General features: G+C 38.2%; 1 protein-coding gene and 1 long non-coding RNA gene across 10 annotated transcripts in view; one reads left to right on the top strand and one right to left on the bottom strand.

Moving 5' to 3' along the window:
* SUPT3H (SPT3 homolog, SAGA and STAGA complex component) overlaps positions 1–27726 on the bottom strand; it is a 253953-nt gene that overhangs the window by 110260 nt on the left and 115967 nt on the right. For 8 of the 9 annotated variants that reach the window (XM_068183257.1, XM_068183251.1, XM_068183255.1 and 5 more), the window contains one exon: positions 18483–18567. The exons of the other annotated variant lie outside the window; for it this stretch is intronic. In XM_068183257.1, the coding sequence (XP_068039358.1) occupies positions 18483–18567 (85 nt within the window). The remainder of the gene's footprint in view (positions 1–18482; positions 18568–27726) is intronic. 9 annotated transcript variants of the gene reach the window in all.
* LOC137470190 (uncharacterized) lies at positions 44–27541 on the top strand. The gene is made up of 3 exons (XR_010996933.1): positions 44–263; positions 21067–21222; positions 22981–27541. It is a non-coding gene; the product is annotated as an uncharacterized lncRNA (long non-coding RNA).

Consider the following 27726-nt stretch of genomic DNA (forward strand, 5'->3'; position numbering starts at 1 on the left):
AGCAAGTACTCATACTGGATGAAACTGCTTTGGGTAGGAGTCTGCGTGTTAGAGATGAGAACTGCCCTTGGCCATTCAGCCTGCATGGTATTTATGAGCAACACTTCATTTTCACAATCTTAGAACACTTACAATAAACAATAATGATAATAGTTTTCAAAACACTTGCTGAATTTCAAAATATTTTCCCAGAGAATAATGTTTGCCTTTCTCTGTTTTGATACGTGCCTTGGAGTCAGGCTGTTGCAGGGAACTGTGGAAAGGTAAGAATTTTCTGCTTATGATATTGAACAGTAAATCTTCAGCATTAGACTCTTACATCTTAAAAAAATATTTACTATTGTTATATGCATGGCTTTATAAGCTTTTTTAGAAAGTAATTTAGAATATGAAGAAACTAGATAACCTTTTTCAGCTCAGCTCTGAAATTGCAATTGCATTCTCACTCTAACTGCATAAATAACACCTTTCTCTGTCAGTTCTGGGATGCACAAATCCTTCCTCTCCATAAAATTTACCAACCTAATAAATACTGACCTAGAATCAGCAATTTTGGTATTTACTAGGGACTCTAACTAAATTCATAAATCAACATAATACCTAAGTGGGCAGTACTACAATCATTTTATATATTCTATATAACTATTTCACATAATATATTTAATGGTCAGAAACATTACACATTTAGCTGGCAAGTCTCTCCTTTAGCATTCAATAAATGCCACACTTTTACATAAGAAAATGTATTTCAATCTAATGTTTATATTTTGACTGCACCTAAAATGTGCTTATTGTAGCATACTGCATCAATAAATGAACAATTATTTCTCAGTGGCATGTAAAATACATAGTGATGTCAGCAGCATTAAATTCTAGTGCCAAGGAGGGAAACAGTTAAATGTAGTTTAACTATAAAATTAATATTATACTAATTTTAATAAAAGGAAAAGATTTACCTTATTATTTTTAGTTCAGACATGCAGTCATGTGCAAGGTAATTCAATACCCACTGTATAAAATCTGAACTATGGAAATGTTTTACAGATGTTTCTAATCAGCTTCCTTTGTTTAACATTAGAGCTAACCTCCAGAAGATACATACAAGCTGCACATCCTACAGGTAATGCTATCCAGATGGGATGTTTTCCCTGATCATCGTGCTCACTAAAGCAAGGAATAAGGAATAACATAAGGGATATGCTGTGAAGAAAAAGCATCTTGGCAGAGCATTTCTAATGTCATTTCGGATTCAGTGCCACGACACATCTTTTCCAGCTTGCCTGCACTACTTCTTGTGGAAAACTCCCAAAACATACAGCATAAAAATGTCTTGGGTTCGGACAGCTTTATGTTGATTGCTGGGCTCTAGCAAATACTAAATACAGTAGTGATAGCATCTTAATTCTTAACTTCTTCCTTTGGTTAAATTGTACAACTTCCCAGCTGTTGGGTCTCTAGAATATTCCGGCAGTCCTATCCTATACTGAATTTTCTCTGGATACACCAATTTCATCAGGAAAACACGCCTGCAATGAATGCTGCAAGCATGTCTTTTCTGGCAACAAGTAATGTGCTTCCCTTGCCTGGATGCTGGTTGGCAGGGAAGAGCAAAATATCCCAGTTCCTTAAATTCAATCTTCTCTCATGAGTTAACAGCAGTGACTGAAAGAGGAGGTCTCCAGCTGAGGCATCACAGTGAAGTGATAAATTTTGTATTAGACCACTTGATGCATCTGTTGAACATCATCACCTCAATGCCTCATCCAGGTACTGCTGACTTAGAAAGGGAAAAGCCCTGAAATTCCCAAAGAACTCCAGGGATGCTTGCAGGAGTGCACCCTGTACCCCTTTTCTCTGGTGACCTGAGCAAAGGAAGGAAACAAAATCACCCTTTAGCCCTTCAGAGAGACAACTCAGGCAGGGACCATCACTTGTCCAGTGTAAGGACTTGGCCCACACCCATAAACATTTCAGGGCTCTCAAGTAGAACATGGGGGGAATTGAGGCACATAAATGCAGACCCTCTCTTGTCAACCAGGACATAAAGTATCTAATTCCAAATTTTTTTGTATTCAACTGCCCATCCACCAAACACAAGTGTAAACATGAGGCCAGGCTTGCACATTAAAAAAAAAAAAAAATAAAAAAAAAAATAAAATAAAAAAGAGCATGGGAGCACAGGAAAATCCTCTGACACAAATATATTTTCAAAGAAGAACCAAGGACATAATAAGATACTATATTTTCCACCATGCAATTAGATCTTCCCAGAAATGATCCTGGCATCACTGTATGAGCAGCTGTGTTCAGGGTGGCTGCAGAAAGACATGGATATCTACAACAAATATGCTAGTGATCCTTTCCTTGAGTGCATGAAATTCCTGGTCTACAGTCAGCAAAACAGAAACAAGATCCACACTCCAGTGCTTCTGAGCTGACTCCTGCCTACCTTAGAGGGATCACATCCCTTGGCAGAGCCTGGCTGGGAGTTCCAGCACATCTAACTACTAAGCACTAATAAACAGTAATTAAAGTGTTTCCTGCCCCTGAGAAGGGCAGCAACTCTTGCGTATGAACGCAGCCCTGTCTCTCATACTTGTATTGCTGAAGCATTTGGCAGTTTAATAAAAATTTGGATTTTAAATGGCTTGTGACAGGTTAAGATTAACATCCTCCTACTGCAATTGCTTAGAAGCAGGGAACTGGCAAGACACAGGCTATATTTCAAGCAGACAGGCATGTTTCTACTGACAGTGACAGAAACATTTCCACAAAATAGCCTCCTGCTGTCTCCAGCACTAATGAAACGCACGGCATACGGCGGCAGAACGGCACTACATTTCCCTCAGAATATGAAATGCAAACTCTGCCTTAACCATCCTCCAGAAATCCACCAGAGCTATAACTTCTGTATAACATTAAGTCTTGTTAAATTAACTGCTGGAGGGCCTAATGGCTCATAAAAAACCTCACCACCCCCGAAAAACACCCCCAAAATTATGTCATGGAGAATGACTTGAGATGGAAATCCAATCAGATGTAACTCTTACCCATCACTTGTGTCTATGGGGTAAAAAGGGCTGAAGGACCTCTAGTTGCAGGGAAAAGCAAAATAACTAATTAGATCTATGAACAAAGAATATCCCAATCCCACCTAAAACAGGTGTTTGCACATTTCACAACTGCAAGAACACATGTTTTACACACAGAATGGATAATGGCGAGGTGTAATCCTTTCACTTCCATGATCCTGAACTGCTGATTCAAACACACACAGTCCTGCAAGACAGTCTGAAGCAGCTTTGACAGCTTAGTTTTACTAGACCATAGTTATGCCAAAACATCCCAACGAGGGCACAGAGTCATTTGAAGTCCTTAACTTGAAATTCTATTATCCTCAGAGACATTAAATTATACAGTCAGTCCCTTTTTCAATTAATTATTCATTTTTGCTATATATCTATTCAATTTTTTTGTTCTTTATAGCATACAGCAATATTCTACTGACACTGGTGAGTCATGGAACTGCAGTGTTTGCCACCATACAGTCACCAAAAAAGGACATTGTCACACCAGGCTAAGAGAAGGCAAATAACAAACACACAAACAAAACATGCAATGTGGACAGTAACAGTCTCAAAAATTCAACTGGTATGGGCATTTTTGCAGATATCAAAATAGATGGGAAGTTTAGCAATTGCAATTGGAATTTGGAAGAAGACAGTATTTGTTTCAGAAATTAAAGCAAGTACGTTCTCTTCATAAGAACGTAGAAGAGAGAATAAAGTTTACAATAGTGACTTTATTCTAACAGGGAAGATTGATATAATTTTTTAATGGATGTCACCAACCCACCAGGAGTTGGACCTTCATGACCCTCCAACTCAGGATGTTCTAGGATTCTATGAAACAATATAGCAGAGAATTGTGATAGAAGATGCAAATGTATAGCATTAATGCAACAAGTCCACTGACTTTAATGTTTGGGTGTTTATTTCTTTTTTTTAACAAAGAATGCTTATTTTTCCCCTCAGAATTAAATTCACAGAATCACAGGATGGTTTTAGTTAGAAGGGTTCTCTGGAAAAAAAATCAATCACTAAATCAGATTATAGATGGATATATCTAACATTGAATTTGTTCACTTGGCTACATTTGTGCTCTATTATAATAATGTAACAGAGCTAAACCTGCAAAACATTTAAAATCACTTTTTGTAAATAATGAAGTTCACCACTAATATGAATTAATTACCATTAAAAATGAATAAATAAAAACAGTCAAGCTTTTATGAGACCCTGCAGCTATAGCTGAAGCAATAGATTTATAAAAATTAAGCTGAGTTTTTTAACCACAAGTAATCACTTTTAAGGATTATTTTGGATTAATTGCACATGTAAAATATATTAATACTTTAATCATGAGTGCTGGACAGAACCTTGAAAACAGGTATTTTTGTTCTATTGTGAAAATCATATTCCTTGAAATAAACAATTTTGCAAATAAGTACTGAGCGAAACTTTAGTGATCATATAGAAAAATAATAACATCAAAAGATGTATTCAACAGTCTTATGGCATGCATTCAGTATGTGGGGCACTCAGGTTCAACTTTACATTCTTCCAGCAAGTAGAAACTTGAATATTGGTCTCTCCTCTCCAGGGCTGTTGTCCTATACACAGGACTACCAGCTAGACAAGATTCCTCTTCATCTCAGCAGATTTTTACACTTTCAAAAAATAAGCTTTTAGTTTTGTTCTGATGAAAAAATAAAGGAAATGTTGAAACCTCTAAATTTTTCAAGGAATGGAATTTTTATTTTCCAGCCAAACATAGTAATTACAGAGACCTCTGAGCTGGACACAAACCCTGTAAAATTTGAGCAAGCGTCTGAATTTTAGGCTTGCAGTACTTGGGCTGAAAATCAGGCAGCATTTGAATCAAGTCTAACAGGAATATAATAGAAATGCCATCACCTCCTATTGTAACTGCTCCCATACTCACAGATTTGAAGGAGTTTCAAATGTATGGATAAACACTGGAAAAGGCCCAAAATGAACACAAAGGAAATTCAAGTCCTAAAAGCTATACTGGAGCAATCTGAAAGGCTTGCTTTAAACCTGTTAAAGGAAGGAAATTCACAGTTAAGACTGAAAATCCTGGCTGGAGCTCCAGCCTTCAAATACATACACTGCCTTGCAGAAACAAAAAGGGGTAGGCAAACTATACAAATCAAGACCACAGTGTCAGACTGGATTTCCAGTTTTAACTATGATTTGTGACATATTAGAGAACACTTTATTTCATTCTGTTTCCATAAAGTTGTAGCTCTCAGATGGACAGGCCAAGAATAGTCAAACTAGTTGAGGGTTTATTATAGCAGCAAAATCACCACCTTACTTGGGTAGGGAATGGATTTCTTGATACAGGTCCATAAAAAGTAGGGAAAAAAATTAGAAGAAAGGAAAAAAGGAAAATAAAAAAAAAACTCAAGCAATATTTTCAGAAGGCACAACACCAGATTTAACAATAATTGCCTTTTCCAGTGTAAATCTCTTTGTTTTACCTAATACAGCACTATCAATCATGATATTTTGTGCAAGTATTTTAAAGCAACTTCTGGTAGTTTACATCAAACTTTGATCTGGCAGTTTCCCATATTTCTTCCAAAAAAGGGGGTTAATTTAATAAATAATTGTATACATGGGTACACACCCATCTATATGTATATATTTAAGAGCTTTCCTGAACAAAGGCCAAAATTAGTTTGAGATCAGAGATATGGCTCAGATGACCTCTTGAGGCTCCTTCCAGCATAGTTCCTCCACATAGTTCAGGATGGAAATTGCAGAGAAATCAGGGTAAAAAAATGTGTCATTAACCAAAAGGAAATGCTTAATTTATAATTGGCATGACATAAACTCAGTGTGTGGAGAGGCCAAGAATCAACCTGGGTAGTGGGGACACAAAACAGGCAAAGTCCTAACAGAGGTGTCAGAGCCATTACACAATTTTTGGGATGTCATCGAGCTCACTTTTCACCTGTGAACAGGAATGACAGCGAAATCCAGAACCAATGTGAGGATTAACCAGTTATTATTGCAAAGGGCTTTGAAGAAAACAGGTGCTGAGTAAAAACCCTGTGTATTAGTAGGATGACTAATAAAAATGGTTAGTTACAAGGAGCAAGAATCTAAAGCAAGGAGGGTTCCACAGAAATCCAAGACATCTGGGGAGGAGTATCGGTGTAATAAAATGAAAATAAACGAACCCGTGTTATTTGGCAATCCCACATGCAAACCACTTGAATTTTACACTTCTGGAGCTTATGTCATCGTTGAGCCTCCACCTTCCACTCTGAGAAAGCTGCAGTTTAGGGAACTGGTATTTTAAAGCATATATAAGGTGGCAATGGGGAAGCTATTCAAGAAAAAAACTATCCTATTTAATCAAGTCACAACAATTTAACTGGGACACTGTTAAATTGTTACACCAGAATTGAATACACCTCTTCCAGCATTTTTAAGAGTGGATGTAGAAAATCACAAATATTCCTTAAGATGTCAAGAACCTCTGGTATAGTTAGCGACTGCAAATGTATTGTATATTAAACAAAGAAACAATCCATGCTTTTAAAATATCATCCATAGCCCTTCATAAATCCCCAAGCCCCTCCCATTAAGGGTTACTGTGTGATTAATATTTGTACTGGGCCATTTTAATTAGTGAAACAATTCAGAGTTCTACCTTAAAAAGCTGCTTTGTGAAACTGCAGTAGTTGCAGAATATTTCACTCCTGGGCTTGATAAAACACTAAACCAGAAACTGCTTTCAAATAACTGCCTGCCACAGCACTTTTAGCCAACTTTTGCACCTGGTGCTGAGAGGAAAAGCCAAGTGAACTTTCACTCACTTGTTGCACGTCAGCTTCAATGCAATGTCTTTCTTCTGTTGTGTTTGGGTTTCTAACTGGAAGAGACAAGTAAGCTAAACTAGCAGCCAATCAATCCCTAAATTCTAAGAATGCAATAAAATTTGATACCAATAAATCTTTTCTTTTAACAGCCAAAAGAGATTAACAAAGGTATTTGAAATTTTATCCTCCTCTGTACTTTCAATAGGACAATTACCTGACAACCCTGTTGAATCAAACAGCAAAATTAAAAGAGACACAATTAAGCTTGTATATACAAGGAAAAGGATATGCATTTATGCATATCCCTAGTAGGTCCTCCATTACATATTAGTCTTGATGTATTTTTCTTCCTCTTACAATAAAAGTTATTACACCTTTGGACTGTCAAATAAAAATCCAATTGGCTGAGACACGGACCGTCAATATAAAATAGCTTTGCACAGCTTCCCTCTTGCTACAACCAGTCAGTTTTTTTCAGCTGTGTCATTAATTTGTTTCATGATTTAGGGAAAATCCACTTTGTCTTCTTTGTACTTTCATTTCTCATCAGTAAAGTGATAAATTTTTTCCCAAATTCGGAATGCTGATGTTGGCATACAATCATCAAAGACAAAAATGGTAAACAATGTAAAAACACACTCAAGAATTAGAGATGACAAAAAAGTAGTTGCTGAGTATTGTGAGAAGGGTTGTTAGTAACAGTATCTGCTGAGTACAGTGAGGTTGATATACTGGCATCAAGTTGTGTGTCACTATACAAGTACCCATTATTGATCTATATATAAGATATATGTTTGCTTGTATGTGATGGTGCAGAGATGCCAGCATCCACATCTCCATGTGTATGATACTGTCCACAGAAGAAGCATTTGTCACAAGACTTTCCGTGTTACCAGGAATTCCTTCCTAAAATGTAGAATCTGTCCCTTCCCTTTCTTCCTCATCTTATGCTCTCCTTCACACACAGACACCAACAGCCCCATTCCACCTGTTCCATCATTATCCACTTAAGTTTCTCTGGCCTCATCCGAAATTCAATTTGGAAGTAAAGCATCTGCTGACTCTCACTCCATTTACTACTTCTTGATGACTTCTCTGTCATCAGCACTTAATGTCCTGTAAAGTTACTTCCCAAACTCATTCTCCAGACCAGATCTTCTGCAGGCTCCAACGCACCAGCCACAGTTTCTCTTTCAAACCCCTCTGCCTCTTATTTCAATTATTCCCATTCTCTTGCTACTGAACATTTTGAGAAAGTCTCATGGGAAGCTCTTCCAAACTCTTTCCACTACAAGGTTGTTTTCATCTTTCTTTATCCCACTACTTAAAAAAACTCTTTGCTAAATCTCAGGCTTTGCATTCCTCATTCACAACCTGGGTTCCACTTCAAGCTCCATAACTCTTCTTCTACAAGAGAGAAAATAAGCATTCCCACAAAGCAGCTCTTAGTTTTTGTTCCTGAACACCTTCTCTTGTCATAAATCTTTGGCCTTTTTCCCAACTCTGACCCAGCTCAGTAGCTGCATCATATCCTGCCCACTGAGTTTTCAATTTTTCTTTGCTCTCTGGTACTTTCCCTCACTGTGTACAGGTGTCCTCAGTCTATCCTCTCTTTTAAAGAAAATGTATCTCAAGCCAGCCTGTCTCTCCAAATCTTTTCTGATTTCTTTCTCTTCATCTACTAAAAAACATAGACCCCAGAGTTTTCAGACTTCTAACAGACTTATAACTCTGTTTTGGATCAGCTCCAAGATGACTTTTCAAAAATCCTATCCCTTAAAACTGTTCATTTTTGGGACACTGTGTGCCTCTTCCCAGACAGAAACCTAGGCCTGCAGTATGCCATTATTTTCACTGACGTTTCTGTAGCTTTTAACATTTTTGACACCTCCTTCTACCATCAAAGAAATTCCTGTTTACCTGCTTTCCTCTTGCATTGCTTTAAGACTTCTGCCATGGGGGAATTCTCTCTCAATTAGGAGTTCTGACTAAACATGGAAATCTACATCCGAGCTGGTCACCCAAGGCATAATTTATAGTCACTAGACAAAAATCACCCTTCTGGGTCCAAATTCACCTCACCCAGAAAATAAATCACAGAAACAATAATTGGTCTGGCCTGGAAGGAGCCTTAAAGATCACTCAGTTCCAATCCCCTGCCATGGGCAGGGACACCTTCCACTACCCCAGGTTGCTCCAAGCCCTGTCCTACCTGGCCTTGGACACTTCCAGGGATGGGGTAGCCACAGCTTCTCTGGGAAAGTTGTGCCACGGCCTCACCACCCTAACATTTAAATGCCTGAAAGAAGTCAAATAAATAGTACCCTACAAGTAACATTTCTCTCTATTGTCACTGATTTTTTTTCTCCAATAAGCAGAGGATTCACAGGAATATCTGATTCACAGGAATAACAACTACCGACAACCAAAAATTTACTGAAGTACCTCCTATGCCATGTGCCCACACAGAGGTAAAATGCCTTTACCCAAGATATAACAAAATGGGCAGTCTGGGCACATAGTGATAGGACAAAAGGGAATGGCTTTAAATGGACAGAGGTGGGTTTAGATTAGGTACTGGAAATAAATTCTTTACTGTGAGAATGGTGAGGCACTGAAGAGGTGACTTTTTGGTGCATTTGCCAGAAAAGTCTTAAAACCAAAAAGGGAAGAATCCTCAAATTAAAGTGAAATTTAATACACATTTTTCTGTGCCTGTATAGCTTTCATTTTTCTGTGGAACACATGAGTAAAAAAAATCATTGATACTTTTGGATACAGTCATACAAAATTCCTAATATCTTAAGCAATGGAAAGTTCTTCTGCTAACATACAGCAAAATCACAGGTAAAGCAGAGAGTTAATTTTACTCTCAGTTGTCATCTTTGTCAGGAATGGGTTACAGCCCATACTTGTCTTGCTCCGTTTATTTGCAAGTCTGAGATAAAAGACTGTTTGTGCAAGTTTTTGTGTATAAGTTATTTTCTGTCTACTCAAGGACTGTGCAGCCATCAACACTCCTATCAGGTAGAACTCGTGGCTTGAAGATAAAAGAACACAGAAATAAAAAGCATCGACATCTCCCACAATTAAATAAATACTGATCTAAGGGTTTCTGCTTTTATCACTGTTTTTCTTGGCCAGTGACACTTACAGACACAAAAGGGCTGCATTTGCCAAAACTAAAGCACTTAAATTTTAAGAAAACAGATTTTGCAGCACTTCAAGAAGTAAAATAGCTTCTGCCAAGTTTTGCAGTACTTGTTCACTATTTGTATTTCCAAAATAAAATTGTTTTGAATGATGGTAACACCTTTGCCTTCAGCTACTGTTTCCTTTTGCAGAAGAACAGAACTGGAAGATGTTGAAAAAGGTGGAGAACTTTGTTATCAACAACTGCCTATTAATAACCAAGTGCAGTATTAGAAGCTCAGGACCTCTGAACACTAGGTGTCAGTGTAAGAAATGGAAAAATATCAAAAACCTGTTGTTTCCAATCAGGTGGATTAGCTAAGAAACCAGAAGCAGCTGTGACCACATTTCCTTGTAACTCCGTAACACTGTTAACAAGCCAATCTTCCTAAAAAATGTTATTCTGAAACTATCAGGTTTGCTTGAAATCAGATAAGGTGATCTAGAAATTACAAATGAATTTGCTCTGTTAACCACTTTGAGATGACCATTAAGGTTTATGAGTTACACTTCAAGACCATGCAGAGTTTTACACTACTCTTTTTCTGCCACATATACCCATAAATCAGTTTGTGTCTTTCTCAACTTAAAGTTTACAGGTTGCTTGCTTTTTTATTTTTTTTCCCCTCAGAATCAATGAAAAACTACATAACTATAACAGAAATACAGCTAGTGCCTGAAGCCACAGAGGTGAGATGTCTCTCACTTCACTTAAGAAGTCCAGATTTTAAGTGCATGGCCAGAATTTTAAATAACTATGTTAGGACATGAAGAATCACATGCTTGAAGTGCCCATTTATCTCTCGTGACATAAAAGATGATCTGATGTCATTACCTCAGCTTTAGAAAAAAATGTTTGTCATATTTGTTTGCTTTTATGTTTTACCATTAATAAATTTCTGATTCTTTTCATTTAATGTACTGTTTTCTATCAGAATACTAGGCAAGATGGGTCTTTGTGTGCAGAACAGACTTTACACATATTTTCATATAATATTCTATTTATACCATACAAAGAAGTTAAAGAAAGAATGAAACCTTGAACATCAACTTTACATTTGGCTTCTGGAGCTTGGAATGTAATTATGCTCTTCAAAATCATAATCAGAATACTGATTTGCCAGAGTTCACCACATTGAGCAATAACAATCTAATGATTACTCTTAAATTTCTTAACTTCTTGATTTGTTAGTAAGTGACATCAATAGAAGCAGGCAAATACCCTGAACACTGCATCTGTACACTGACTGTCCCTGCTCATCTCAGCATATCCAAGGCCTCAACAGCTGTTAATATCTTCTATTCTCCTAAAATTTTACATAAAAATTAAATAAAGGATGTATCTGTGTTTTGGAAACATGGCTGGGTTCAGCTTATCAACTGTTTCATAAGAGCCACAGAAGCCATGGGAATTGAGTACATATATATTTAAGAATGCCACAGATTCCAAAACCCCCACAAGTGAAATTTTAACTTAATTCCTCTAGCCCAACAGCCTAAACAGGAATGTGATGTGTGAAGGGTGGAAAAAACAACCATGTAAATATAGAGACATAAATTCTTATATATTTACAGTACACATAAATCCATTATATTGTTATTAAAGGCCCAGTCTGATACAGAAAACCAGGAAATACTGGGATTATTGCTGCCTGCACTATCTTCAGGCTTTACATTTTATGTGTTATAACCCAACCTTCAAGCACTGATGACTTTTTATTTTCCATTTAATTTAGTCAAGGCTTCAGATCTTTTTTTTCCACTATTGAACATGCTGGTACAACTTCGTAGGTATAATTACTCATTTGCTTCTATTTGATAATTTAGGGTTTTAATAACAGTATCTTAGTGTCTTTCCACTTGTAAGGTCAGTGAAGTTCATCACCACTGGATGCTGAGCAGCATCTCTACATGACCAGGCAAAAAGCAGCAGCCCTGTGTTAGAGCACATGGTGACCCTGCACAGAGATCCATGGAAAAAAAAAATCTGACCAAGTCACTAAATTCTCAGTCTCAAGAGAAAGCTGAGACAGAGCCCAGAATCCCTAACTGGGACTCCTGAATCATCTCCTGAAGTAAATTCTGTGCTTGAAAATAGATCTGAATATGGTGAACAAGGGGAAGACAAGTTTAGAGTAGAAAACTCAGATCTTTCCATATAAATTACCATATAAATCTATCATAAAAATCTAAATACTGACCACATTTAAATGCTGCAATTGCACAGGGAACAATTAACCAGTTGCTAGATATAAGGCCCCATCTCTCTTTTTCCATCCCACATGAGGAAATGCAGACAAACTCACAGTGCTGGTACCCAGGGAAATTGTTATACTACAGACTTATCTTCCAGTCTGATTTCTTCCAGGGCAGGTGTGCCATGTGTTTGCTGCAAATGCATGCACGTTGTTTATTCGACTCTACAGCAGGAATAGAATGAATAGGGTCAGGATTTCTCCCAGATGGTTTTTGTGAACTGCCTTTATCCCATCCATGTAAACACACAGCATGTTCCGGCTTGCTGGGCTGTACATCCACCCTGTGACTTAGTACAAAGTCTGAATGTTTAGTTAGCCAGAAGATTGTTTCCATCCTGTGATTCATTAGGTCCCTATGGTACCCTCGACTTCCTTTATTTTGTACAATCACAAATTATATTAGTTTGTCTTATTTTGATAACCCCTTTAATTAATGTCCTGCACAGGAAACTTTATAACTGTTTTAAAACAGACTCATAAAACAAGGACTTTTCCTGTTGCTGGGGTGGCATAAGTGACAGTTGCACGTAACTTTGGGATATCAGTGGGCAATTCCTGACCATGAAGGAGCTGCTTTCAATTCTTTGCTTCTTAAAAGGAACATCAGAAATGTTACAATTATGTATATAAAGGTTACAAGTCGAACAGTTCCAAAACATAGTTAGCACACCCGGAGCTGTGTGAGGTTACACACGTTAAAGTGACTGATCCAGTCATGAACAAATAACAACTGTGATCTAATTTTAAAAACCCAAGAACCTCTACAAGCAAAACACCTATAAAGGACCAAGAAAGCTTTATCCTTGCTTCTGTTTAAGTCCTCATTTTCCTACTCGCCTCTCCCATTGTCATAATCTTTTTCTCTGGAAGGGCAAGTGAAGGTGAGTTTTCCCTTCTCCTTTTTTGTTTTAAATTGCAGTAAAAGAATAACAGCTGCAGGAATAAAGCTGGGTACACCTTGATCCAGAAAATATACAGTCCTCTAAAAACATAAAATTCATGTTACTTATGATAAGTAACTGCATTTTTTATCAGTAAACTTATACCTGTCACTGTATTTTCACCATTCCTTTTCCTAGGTAAAAGAGGCAAATGACTACCCAATCTTTACTAAACTCACTATAAAAAGCAATTTATTCCACAGAATAGATTTACCACAGATCTACTCAAGACTCAGGCACACTGCTGAATTTCTGCATCTCACTCTAAGTTTTCTACCTATGAATTACTGCTGCATTTTAATATCATCTGTGTATGCCAGTATAGACTATTCACCTGCTGACCTGTGCTTTGTGTTTTGGTTGAGATCAAAGGACTAACTCTGAAATAAATGTTGTGTGTAAGAGATATTTTATTTTGAATAGTAAAAACAACAACAAAAAATTATCCATGTGTACACTTAAAGTGTTCATTTATGCATATAAGTAACTCAGGACCCAAATCATGCTCCTACACAGGAAACAAGAGTGGAATATTAATAGCTTTAGGTATCAGCACAAGTTGTATACAATTAAAAAACATAGGAAGATAAAAGTGAATGATGAAAGAAATTCCAACAGATATCATGTACAGTATGGTTTTGGGCAACTGAAGTACCTTTAAGTTGACACTACTCAATTTTAAAAAAAGGCAACTGACTGGGTCTGACTTCAATCATTTGACATCAATTGGAGAGAACAGAGTCCATCTTCCAGCAGACACACATTGGCTGACAGAGAGCAAACCACAATTCTATTAACGTGAATTCTACCATTCATGACCATCTTTATAAAGACTTATCACACATTACAAAGAATTACAGCAGATAAAACATTTAAAGGCTGCAATCCAAGGCTGTTGTGATGTGCTGTGGCCCTCCCTCTGAGCAGCCACTCTTTTGTGGACAGACAAGGTTACTTACCTGTATTCCTGTATTTTTTGTTGTGCATATGTGTAATTTGCCTATTCCTTTGTTCAACTCTGTCCTACTGCTAAAATACCTTCCATTTTGTAAAAACAAATCTAATCTCTTCCCAAAAGCTCTTCGATATCTCTGAAACAAAATCTAAAGGACTGAACTTCAAATCTAGTGCTACACTGAATAACCAAACTCTGGGAAAACTGGTGCCTGCACTACTCCTGCCATACCTAGTGTGTCAAGAGAAACTGCTGGTATTTCATTCTGATAACAAACACCAAGCTGATATATTGCCAGCATAAGGAAAGTGATTCCTTACTAGCTCTTCTGATTTCATTAGTGCATCATGAACTTACTGTCCATTTGCCTTTGAACGTGACATCTGAAGCATGAACAAGAAGCTATGGCCCTATCAAGAGAAGATACTAATAATATTTAGCTTTTAATATTAGTCCAATAATACTACATTTTCTTATGAACCAGCCCAGAATGATAAAAAGTTTGGAGAGAGCTGGTGAAGGTGAAGAGGGACTTTTTCTCTTTCACAAATATTATATAAAATAATTTCCAAATTGTTTTATATCTGTGTATGTGCAAATCTCTCAATGGTAGTCTAATGATGAGCAAAAATTCCTATTCCATTCCTCTTAGTTACAGCTTTTTTTTTTTTTTTTTTTTTTTTACACAAAGTGCTGAATAATATACATTTGTCCTAAAGGAGGATCTTCAAGTTCCCTTTCTAAGGGTCTGAACAGATATGAATAGGCTATTATAGAAGATGATGCTTCAAAACCTTCTTAGTGCACATGGAGACTGTATCAGACATCATGGAAGAATGAAATAGGTCTTATTCCACTTCAAAGGGTCAGGAATGGAAAGGTTTGTCCACTTCTGATTAACATCTTTTTGCATTCCCCGTTGAACTGTTTTTGTAGGCACAACTCTTCTTGTATTACTTGTGCCTAACCATAAAGAAAATGCAGCTTTGTTTGGAACCTCTAGTCTTAGCCCACATGAAGAAGTACAGTTTTAGGGTAACATTAAGGCATCTATAAGTTCCTTAAACATTTACCTATAAAAGAACATTTAGATCTGTTACCAAATACTATCAGTCAACAGTGAACTTGATTTCAAATTAAAACTTAAATTCACTGTGCTTAGCAAATACACTATGCTTGACCAAAAAATGTACAGAACTTTCTAATGTAGGGGCTTTATGATTTTCTGTTGCTTGATATAAAAAAAAACAAAAGGTATAATAATTATAATATAAGCATAAAAAATTCAAACTCATGACACAAGTATGATGGAATTTATTCCATTTATTCCATTCATTCCATTTATTCCCTATCATCTTTCATGCTTATCTCTTAGATATTCAAACCCAAGCCAGCTGTCAAAAGATTCATTTCTTAGTCGGCTGAGAATATAAATTCTCTGAGAGATACAAACCCATTCAACTCAGAAAGTAATTTTAGGATGAAATGAACCAAATGAATCTTTTCTGGAGATGCTCATTTCCTCCTATACATTGCTATACATTTTTAGTAGAATTTCCCTTTATGCAAAGCAGTGTGCATATTATTCAAAATATACCCAAAAATGGATCATAAAATGTGATGAAGACTCTTAAAAATCTGCTTTCCAGGAATTTTCCTTGTCAGTGCACTCATCTGCTACAGCAGCCGGACTTCATGAAGTGCACAGTGGTTTGAAGCAGTGACTGTATAAATCTGCCCAGACCAGACCTTGATTTAATAGAGTTCAGATCAACTCTGAAAATAGGAAGCTGGAACTATAAAGCTGTGTGATATCAAAAGTCAACCAATCAAAGGTAATCATGCTGGAAACTTATTTTTTAATGTAGAGGCTCAAACCTGGACTTAATCAACAAGAACAAGCTCTTCTGGCAAATGTTTACTATGAAAGATGTGTGCAACATGCCAGCTTTATGGCAGGTATAAAAGTAATTTCTACAGTTTAGCTTTATACCTCTGTTATGGATGGAAAAATGGACATGAATTAAACAAGAAATCATTAAATTACATAGTGAGAACTGCGTAGTCCATTAACATGAGCAATATGACAAAATCCAGGTGGTAAGCAATAAATTTATTTCTGCAGTCAGCTTCATTTATAAAAATAGCATTTTTCTAGTACTGGGTAAATAGCAGCAAAAAACACCTATATGTAAAGTGAAAATTTCATGTAACTGCATAGAAGCTCAATAAGGATGTGCAATTGAGGGTGACAAATGTGCAAAATTCCCTATCAGAAGCCCGGGGCATGTAAAACACTTCTGATTTAAGAGTTCCGGCATGTGAATGTCAGAGGTCAAAGCAATGAGCTATTAAAGATACTTTCACTTCCTCAGAAATAAAGTGCTGTCTTGGGCTGGGAGGGGAAAGGTTAGAAAAGCTGTTTATCTGCCGCTCCATTCCCATTCTTCCTTCTGTCAGGAAATCCTACAAGCTCCTGCACCCCACGCAGGGTTAACCCTGGGTCACATCCAGCCCCCGAGTAAGTTCCCGGCTTTGATTAAAGTGCAAAGACCACATGGCCACAGGTTGCACTTTCTCAGCTGCAGGGCTTGGTAAAGCTCAGCTCAGCGAAGCCCCGGTGGGACAGAACAGCCCAGACTCCAGCACCTTACTGCTGAGGGAAGAGCGAAGCCGCAGCCACCGGTTTGCATAAATTACAGGGGTCATTAACAAAGAGAAAATGTTACTTTGTCAGAGCTAAAGCTGGAATAAGAACTACAAATATATGCCCAGGACAGAGTGTTTAACCAGCGGGAAACCTACAGAGAGGGGAGAGACGTTGTCCCCTCCAAGGAGCCACGGGGCATGTTCAGGACAGCCCAAGAGGAGTGTAATAAGGAAAGAATCCACAAAGATGCCAGGAGACTGTGGAGACAGGGATACACTGTTGGGCTGTAGAAGTATGAGCAGAAAGAAACTGCCTGGAGCTGGAAGGGATGCCAAGGCATTTGCTGAGATGCAGGAAACTACCGAGCGGCTGCTGGATTAGGTGCAAAGCTGAAGGAAAACACCTGTTGCAAGCATACAGTAGGCAAGGGGAAATCTGATTTTAGTGTATTTCTATTAAAAACATATATGTCTTATATGCATGAATATATAGAAATATAAAATATATATTTTATACACACATAAATATTTATAATATGTGCTGTATCCCATTCTGAATTTCATCCTTTTACAGAAGTTTTTAGCTCTAGTTAATGTAGTACCAGAACCTACCTTGAAACTTAAAAAGCCTTGTCATGGCTGAAAGGGCTCATTAGAAAGAAGAGGTGTAGAAACTTGCAGCTCAAAGCTCTAGCTGATCCAAGGACTCACCAGATGTAAATATTATTTATAATATGTATTAGTACAATATATATATGTTAGTTCCATATAATGTCCATTCCCACACGTGCTGGCAATTTCATTCAAATCACAGAATAATTAAGGTTGGAAAAGACCTCTGAGATTATCAAGTGCAACCATTAACCCAGCACTGCCAAGACCACTAAAGCCTGTCCCTCAGTGCCACATCTTCGTGTCTTTTAATGGCTATACTAGGAAAAACACACTTTTTATGAAGCCACAGGTGGCATGTCAGATTATACCTTTCTATACAAAGGTATAGTGATTTGTCAGATGGCAAATTCATGCCATGGTGTTAAATGCCATGATTTATTTCTTAAGAGGAGTTGTTGAACTTTAATAAAATATACAGAGGTCTAAATACAGAGTTGTTTCTGACAGAAGTGATTCAAAACAACCTCATTTATATAACACTTTCATTGGCTTTCAATATATTAAAATATTCCATATTTTGGAGGGTTTTTTTGACAGAAATCAAAACATCTCATGGAAGGAATATTAAGACATAAATCCTAAGCAAATAATGCATTAACACAAATAACAGAACATAAAAAAAAAAAAAAAAGACAGCAAGGCAGCCTTTAGAAGAATAGTCAGTTCTTCTAACAACTTAAAGTTTCTTTAACAAGAAACCCATCAGCTAGCTTTCTTCCCAGGGTCAGGTGGGGTTGCATATCTGGTTCCACAGATCACTGAGACCAGAGCATCACCCTCAATTTCTGTGTTTTATTTGTTCCTAAACCCTGGACAATCTGTTATTAGTCATTAGATCGCAAAAATATCATATGGACTGAAGGGCTTTTAGGCTATTTTGCCAGTTATGTTCTTACCAAGTTTATCAGCTGAGTGTGGACAATGTCTTCCACCAGAATTGCAGTTTCATGGAGTGGCCTGCGAGCATCTCCCAGGGAAAACCTGAAACAAAGAGGTTTATTTCAAGGTTATGGAAATTAGTTAGAAAGAAAAGAAGTACTGGTCTCCTGAAAGATAAAAAGAAGAAAATATGAACAATAAAAATAAGGTTAATACACCTGTATGTACAGAAATGGATCGCTCAGTCTGGTGCAAGGATTATAAACCAAAATCATGTTATTAGTGGAACAAAAGAGCTGCAAGAACATACACTAAAGCATGTGTGGAGACAAACTGAAAGACTGAGGAAACAGAGGAAAATCCAGTTTTTAGGAATATTTGTGTACACCCCTCACCCATAAACAGCACTGGTAAACTTGTAACAATGGATGAAGAGAAGACTGAGGTACTCCACTTTTTTTGCCTCAGTCTTCACTGACAACCTCTCTTCACACACTCTTCTGGATAATCTTTAATGTCCTTTCCAACCCAACACATTCTATAATTCCATGAGAAAAGAGCAGGCAAAACTGCACCACGTGCACTACTAACTCTGCATTTGCAGCCCCCTTTGTTTACAAAATTACCAAATAACTATTTGAAAAGGTAAAATACCAACAGCTTTTTTATCCCAAATCTAAATGCTGGTGCTAACAGGTGGAAGAAACAAATAAAGGGTAAACATTTTTATACATAATAATGTATGTGAGGCTCCTGAAGTCTACACTGCAACATGAAATGGCAGGAGGTCATGAAGCAATTATAGTGTTCATATAATACCTTATATCTTATAAACTGCAAATACATGGACATGATACAGGAAATACATAGAAATAGAAATATTTATTATCATAGAACATTGGAAGATTAAACAGTATTTAAGCCATCACAGATTCAAAAAAAGTGTTCATACAGGATAAAGTTAAAGTTTTTCTCTTTTTCTTTTTTTTTTAACAGTAAGGCTTGTAAGCAAATGAAAATGACAATTAATAGTTGTTTTTAATCACACAGGGTATATAAAACCCAACAGAAGAGTTATCATAAAGATAATATACTGTTCATTCTTAACTGGTCTTCTATTTTTAAAGGAAATTATTCTTTCTTTTTAAGGCTTCAAATACAAAGTAAATCAACTATGCAAGACAGCAGTAAACACCTGGTGTCCAACATGATCAGCTTAGACATACATTTCTCATGTTCACAGTTTTACTCAGCACCCCAAATGTACAAATTAAAGGGTTTGGGGTTTCTTTTCCAAAGACAACGAAGTGCAAGAAGCAAAATCTATTTCTGAGACAGGATGCTGCCTCTACATTGAGCTGTCCTCCTCATCTGCATTCAGAAATCTCTCTCACAAGTAATTCACAGTTCCTCAAATGGCAGGAGGGGCAGAGGACCTGCAATCATGATGCAGCACATCAATCCAAAAAGAAACAGACATAAAATATTTTTGGTCCATTTTGATGGACCATTCAGGATAAGGGGCAATGGCTTCAAACTGAAAGAGGATAGATTTAGAACAGGTACCAAGAGGAAATTCTTCCCTGTGAGGGTGGTGAGGCCCTGGCACAGGTTGCCCAGAGAAGCTGTGGATGCCCCATCCATGGAAATGTCCAAGGCGAGGTAGGACTGGGCTTGGAGCAACCTGGGATAGAGGAAGGTGTCCCTGCCCATGGCAGGGGCTTGGAACAAGGTAATCTTTAACGTCCTTTCCAGTCCAAACCATGCTGTGATTCTGTGATAGACAGAGACATGAAGAAAGGTTAATGTCAACTGCACTTCTTGATTTAACAGAAAATCAAGTTCCAGATGCACCTACTTACTTCCTCCATCACTTCCATGCTTTCTACCTTCCAAAGCTATTTCTATCTCAGTTTGCCTCCACTGTTTTCCCACGTAACTTCTGCCAGCTTCTTTCCCACACACAGAAAACTAGATACTGGCATGGTGGTTTCAGCAAAAAGTAAAAACCACCACACCCACCCACAGCGCTTCCTTTTCCTTTGCAATGGATCCAGGATTTTCAGACACTAAAATAAAAGTAAAGCTTCTGTATTCGTTAATTGTATTTGTATAGCATTTGATATGGTTCTTGATTCTAACATGCTTTTAGGATAACATTCTTTAAGATACCAAACACAGCCTTTTTTTATGTCTTTCTGCTACCAGAGGTAATAATAAGAAATGCACAAGTAGCTTATTACTTTTACTCTTTCATTTTTTTCCTTCACTTTTGCATTGTACCTCTCCACAGCAGAACAAACACTAAACTACGAGTCAGATGGCTCAGATTTTCCCAAGTGGCAGAATACAAAGTAGTTTAAGAACTAAAAGAAAACACTTTAAAAAAAAGACCCCCAAATTTGGTGCCCTTGCTTCTGGGAAGTGAAGCTGAACTTGATGCTTTAATATAAGTTATGAATTTCATTTCACATGTGCTTTGCTTTTATGGCTCATGAGAGTCTTTTAAAGAACCTTCCATTCACTAGATATATTAATAAGTCTTCCTATAAAACACATAAAAATTCTGTTGAAAATAAAAAAAGAGCTGTTTCTCCACAGGTAAATACTGAAGAGGAAATATATCAAAATACAATGTTAGCAGGGCATCAAAGCAGTAAAGTATTATGGAAGACAGTCCTGGTAATAGAAGCATCAACCCATTAGACATGTCCTACAATAACAAAGGCTTCTTAGAAGATCCTATTTCAAAGGTTTGTCTGTTTTAAGGAAACATTTTTACAAGGGGGGGATCAACTTACCCAGATTTTCACAGGAGGATTAAAATAGTAGCATGGAGAAAGAAAAGACTGCGGCAGTGCTTTTATTGTTTACTTTTAGCTTCTATTTCTAATTTATTTAAGTTCCTGTAATGATGTTTCCAGGCTCTTCAAAAGGGTAAATGTCCAAGCCACTAAGTGCCTACATGAAGTATCATGGTACTATGTGTAAACACACGCTCATACTTGGCACATGCTAAGGTCCGACTGCTGCTCATGGTGCAGAGACTGACATTTATAAGAGCTTCAAAATGGGCAGCTACAGAAATAGATATAGATTTTTTGATATATTTTCAGGGGTTTAAGTGCCTGAGAAAGGTATTGGGGCAGGCAAGGCACTGGCCTGGTTCAAACACCCTGATGCAGAGCTCTCCAGGTGGCCAGACCACCAGGAGAGTAGACTGTGGAGACAGAGAGCTGCTGCAACCTCGCGTCCTCCACAGCCTTGAAAAGCTGTCCTGGCCAGAAAGGAACTATAACCAGGGTGGCTGGGAGTGCACTGAGCTAGAATAAACAGTTTCCCTCACTGAGTTCACACCATAACAAGGCTGCCCCAACACATTCAGAATTTACCACCTCAAATAAATGTGATGAATCCAGCCTAGGGAAAGTATAAAAGCAGCCAGGGAGTCCAGTGGGAAATATGTGCTGCTTTTTTTTTTTTTTTTTTTTTTCCTCTTCTAAAAATCCCTAACAACTCTTCTTTTCTGTTTCTACATAAAGGATGAGCGTTTGCCCAGGTGGGCAAGAAGGCCAATGACACCTGGCTTCTGTCAGCAGTAGTGTGGCCAGCAGGACCAGAGCAGTGATTGTCCCTGTCACTGGAGGTGAGGTCATACCTCCAGTGCTGTGTCCAGTTCTGGGCCCCTCACAACAAGAAAGACCTCGAGGGGCTGGAATGTGTCCAGAGAAGGATAATGGAGCTGGGGAAGGGTCTGGAGCACAGGTCTGATGAGAAGCACCTGAAGGAGCTGAGGGGGCTCAGCCTGGAGAAAAAGAGGCTCAGGGGGGACCTTCTCACCCTCTACAACTCCCTGACAGGAGGGTGCAGCCAGGTGAGGGTCAGTCTGTTTTCCTAGGTAACAAGGGACAGGATGTGAGGAAATGCCTCAACTTGTGTCAGGGAAGGTTTAGATAGGCTATTAGAATAATTTTCCAATTGGTTGGTCAAGTGCTGGAACAGACTGCTCAGGGCAGTGGTGGAGTCACCAGTCCTGGAGAGATTTAAAAGATTTGTAGAAGTGGTTCTGAGGGACATGGTTAGCAACTGAGTTGGCAGAGCTGGGTTAATTTTTGGACTCAGTGATGCTGGAGGGTCTTTTCCAAGCTGAGTAAATCCACGATTCCAGAATCCAAATTGCCATAGGGCAAGGAAATACTTTTGTCCTCAACACAGATGTATTTACTTGCTCCTGCTGACAACCAGACTGGGACTGTGGATCACAGGGATCCATGTGCCTACCATGCCACAGTGACCTGAGGGTGCACACTGTGCATGTGAGAGTGCAGCCCATGACCTGAATGAGAGGTTTGGGATCCACATAACAATCTGGACATAAATCTGGGCTGCATATTGGAAAGACCAGAGGGTTTATGAGTTGGCTGCTGGAGAGACCAGTAGGTCCACAGCAGCTGCTGGGGAGGCTGTGGGGTTTGTTTGTGAGACCGACTGGCTTTGTGTGTCTCTGCAGGTGAGGACTGAGCTCTCCAGCACAATGAGTGAGCTTGAGACTACTGGATTTAGCAATGACCAAGGTGTGAGTGCTCATCAAGTACAGAACCAGTTGGTTCACTGTTACCAAACCTAAAACCAGGCAAGGATCCCATAAAATCACATAGGACAAATCAGCTACCAGATATATTTGGACTGGGTGATATGTGGGCTCACATCTCCTCAGCATTGTAAGAACACACAGCAAATTTCTCTTCTGTCAGCTGTTCGGTGGGAATGCACTTGGAATATGCAGCATATTAATTCTCACAGACGTTTCCATATTATAAGGAAGTCTTCTCTGAAATATATGCAATATTGGAAACCTGACAGCCAGTTCATGACAAAGAAAATCAGTTTTACAGTACTGGGTGCAAAAACTGTCCAGAAAACTTCCAGCAATTTGAACACCTGAAGGATAAGCACTGCAATTGACCGTAAAACAGTAAAAAGAAGCTTTGGAAAATTGGTAATACAGTATCTTGAAGTAATTCACTTTCATACCAGAGGATGCCAACTGCGAAGACAAAGATAAAAATGTGGAGATCAGGTCCCTTAGATGACAGAAAATTAGGAGACTCTTCTGATGAGCAAGAGAATGAGCATGTCATTGCAACAGACAATCCAGAGAAAATAGCATGAGGATAGTACCTTTTTCAAAGTCTCAAAAGCTAAAGATAATTCCTGTCCCTGCATTTTATTGCTGTGGCTGCTGCCGAACAAATTAGGCAGAAGTAGACTGAAAGGAAAGAGATAACTGGTGCCAAACCAGAAAATTGATTGGACACGCAGAGGAGGACACACTGTACGGAGAGTGGAAGAGGAAAGAACAAAATCCAAGAGGAAGAAACTTCCCTGAGTAAAAGGATGATTTCAGTAGGGGGAAAAGAGATAAATAATGAAGTCTCAAAATAATTTCCATTTTAAGATACTTTACATCAGAGACAGAGAGGTGAGGTTGCTGTTTTGTAGACTTCACTCCCTCCTAATACTGTCTGTAAACTTACTGAGACATTAATCTAAAAAGTAAATAATCTTGCTTGCTGTATTGCCTAAACTGAAGAAAAAAGAGAACAATCTGAAGCACTGAGTTAGTTATGCTAACTAACCAGCAGTGTCTACAGCACTACCTGAAAAAGCACTAGAATTTATATTGCCATTTATATGTTTGTCTGCTCATCAGGTAACTTCTACCAAAGCCCTTTTAGAAAGAAAAGGTAATAATTCCATCAGAGTACACAGCTAATATATTTATCTGCTTGGATTAATGAAATCAAGTATGCAGAGGTTTCACACAACATGCTGAGCATGGTTCTTTACCAGGATTTAGTGCAAGTAAATGTAGAGTCAAACATCTCACTACCCTGATGATGTGAACAGCAGTAACTCCCCACTTTCCTGCTTCTGCAAAGACTAGAGATGCTACAGGAAGTTACAAGAACTAATTACCACCTATTTATGCAATAAGTGGAGACATCCTACTGCCTTATTTAAATGCTATAATATTAATTCAAATAATTTTATTATTAAATTATTGAATTTTAACTACAAGAAACTCAGCTAAAGGAAAACACTTTTCCTCAAATGTGTATGGCAAGTACAGGAAGAACCTGAAATGTCAGATACAAAATTGGGCTTTTTCACTCTAAAATTAAGCTGTGATGATGTCTGCAAATATTGGAAAAGTATAAACAACAAGAAGAGAAACATTACATAATACCATTTAATTATTCAAAAGTACATAGTGACACATAAAGGGATAAAATTTAGAACAGGAACATTTAGAACAAATTAGAAAGAAAACATCTGAAAACAAGAATTAAAACTCTCTGTAACCATCACAGAAGGAAGAGAATCTTCACTGTGGGAGACACAAAAAACTAAGTTTAGCCAAGAACTGGGGAGTGGTCTTGTGATGCTAAACAAGTACACAAAGGAAATCTTGATTATGTGAATTAAAATAATTTAAAAAGAGATATAACCCCATTCTAATATGATACATCACTTGCAACTCTATGTTTGGAGTCTTAAACAAACTTCACTGATGCTTATAATAATTAAAATTCTGAAACCAATAAAAGACTTCATGATGAATAATTATTTTGAGCTTATTGAAAACTTTATAATGCTTTCTTAATGGTTCCCCACAGATAGCTCTTGATAACCAGTGTGGAAAGCACCATCCAAACAAATCATTGTTCCCCTGAGTTAAGACCTAAACAAGGCAAGACCTCTGTTAGAGCAACTTAGTTTACCTGAAAATGGAAGTAGTTTGTTGACACCCTGAGTTTTTAAATGGTGAGGTCTGCCAGGCAGCAGGATTAACAATGCCTAACATCCTGCCAAATGAAAAGTCCAATTCTTCTCACAAAAAGACAAACCCTGCCCTCAATGACGCCACCATAAATCAAGAATAACACAAAATCCTCAGGGATAAATTTCAGAGATGCTGAAGTCTCCCAGCTCCATGGGAGGTCATTTTGTTTTGACTCAACAAAGTGTTTTAAGCATGAACCTTCTGAATCACATTCTTAGACTGATTTTGAATGCTTAAATAACTTGCAGAAGAAAATAATATCCTACATTTTCCCTTTAGAAAGGGCAACTTTTGTTAATGTTCCCTTACATGCACTATAAAGTAGGCAGTAAGAAATGTCTATCCAATTTTTTCCTTAATAAACTCATCTTCATGACTGCAAAATCACAGTCTTGCAGGCCGAAGAGGGGAAAAAAGGGGGAAAAAGAAGATACCACTTAATCACTTCTACTCCATGAATCACAGGCCAGCTGAGGCTGGATGTGTGGAGACACCCAGTTCAATTACCCCACTCAAATAATTTCCTCAGGGCTGCATCCACTCGAGTTCTGACCTTCTCCCATGATGGCTACTCCACAATCTCTCTGCACAAGGTTCTCACATGCTTGGCCACCCTCACAGTAAGAAACTCCTTTCTTTATTTTTAACTGGAATCTCCCATATTTCAATTTGTGCTCAGTGGCTCCTGTCCAGTCATTGGCAACCACTGAAGGAAACCTGGCTTTGTCTGCTTTATTCCCTCCCAACAAGTATTTATAGACATGGACAAGATTTCCCTGATCCTTTTCTCCAGGATGAACTGACCCAGCTCTCTCAAGCCTCTCTTATGTGAGATGCTCCAGTCCCTTAAGCATCTGAGCGGCCCCTCACTGGATTTGTTCCAGTATTTCCGTGTCTCTCTCATACTGGGAAGCCCAGCAGTGGCCCCAGAGATCCAGATGGGTCTGTCCAGTGCAGAGGGGAAGGATCACATCCCTCACCTGCCTCATGCAGCCCAAGGTGCTGTCCAGGAGCACACTGCAGCCACCTGTCCACCTTCACTGTTGCCTCTAGCCTGTTCAGGTGCCGGGGGTTATTCCTCTCTTGGGGCATTACTTAGGATTCCCCTTTATGGCACTTCATGAGGTTCCTGTTGGCACATTTCTCCAGTCTGGTGAGAATGACAGAACCATGACAGGGTCCATCAGCCACTCCTAGTTTTGTATCCTCATCAAACTGCTGTGGGTGCACTCGTGTCCCTGCACCCAGGTCAATAATGAAGACATTACACAGTGCTGAGCCCAGGATCAACCCCTGGGATCATCAGAAGCAACAGCCCTCCAGAGGGACTTTACACCACCAGTACCAGCCCTATGAACACAGCCCTCTGCCCATCCCTTTATCTATTTCATCACCTTGCACAAGAGGACGTTATAGGAGAGAGGGACAAAAGCCTTGCTCAAGTAAAGGCAAACAGCACTCCCTGCTCATCCCTCATGCACTGCACTGTTATTTCATCACAGAAAGCTGTCAGGTTGGTCACAGATGATTTCCCCTTCATAAATCTGACAACTCTAAATCGCTTTGGAATCCTTAACAGGCTCAGAAATGATTTCTAGGATGATCTGCCCAGGGGTCAACGTGAGGATGACTGGTCTGTCATTTCCCAGATCTTCCTTCTTGTTCATTTTGGTGACAGAAACGGAATTTTCTTCCTTCCACACCTCACGAATGAACTTCCCCCAGTTGCTGTGACTTCTCTTCACAAGCAATATTGTACATAAAATCAAAGTAGAATCCTGTATATTATGTCACTGGGAGAGCAAATATGTAAATTAAAGTCTGATTTCAATCAGAAAAGGCAGAAAGATTATCTGTACTTAAACTTTTATGACTACTGTTAAGTCATGAAAAATGATTTTGTGTATATAAAAGCACAACTTAGAAGATACATTTGAGTAAAAGGTTTTTTAAGTACTTTTTCCTTCCCCGTGGTCAATATGCAAAATGTTACCAATTTTGATGCAAGATGCCATAGAGGTCTACTTTCAACAGACCATTTATAGGTAACTATGTTTTAGAGTGAATATGAATAAATTCCATCCAAACCTAATTTTCTAAGTTTTGCTAAGAGCTCTGCAGAATAATCTTTCCACATATGGTCTTCACTGAACTAACTTGGTTACTCTTTGTAAATGGTGAAATGTACAATATCCACTGGCTGAGGAGCAGTGTGATTTTGTTAAATAAGTAAATAAAAGCTTGAACATGGACAATCACACAATGTAGGTGTTTTTAGAAGTCCTGCTATTAATGAAAAACAATAGACTTCAGGCTCTGTGGATTTTTTTTTACTATATTATAGTAAATACTTTCTAACTGCTGAAAATCTGCAGATTTGTCCCAGCGCAAAACTGTGGCAAGACCCCATTTCA

Source organism: Anomalospiza imberbis, chromosome 3 (assembly GCF_031753505.1).
Source record: "Anomalospiza imberbis isolate Cuckoo-Finch-1a 21T00152 chromosome 3, ASM3175350v1, whole genome shotgun sequence".
In the NCBI taxonomy this organism is placed as follows: domain Eukaryota; kingdom Metazoa; phylum Chordata; class Aves; order Passeriformes; family Viduidae; genus Anomalospiza; species Anomalospiza imberbis.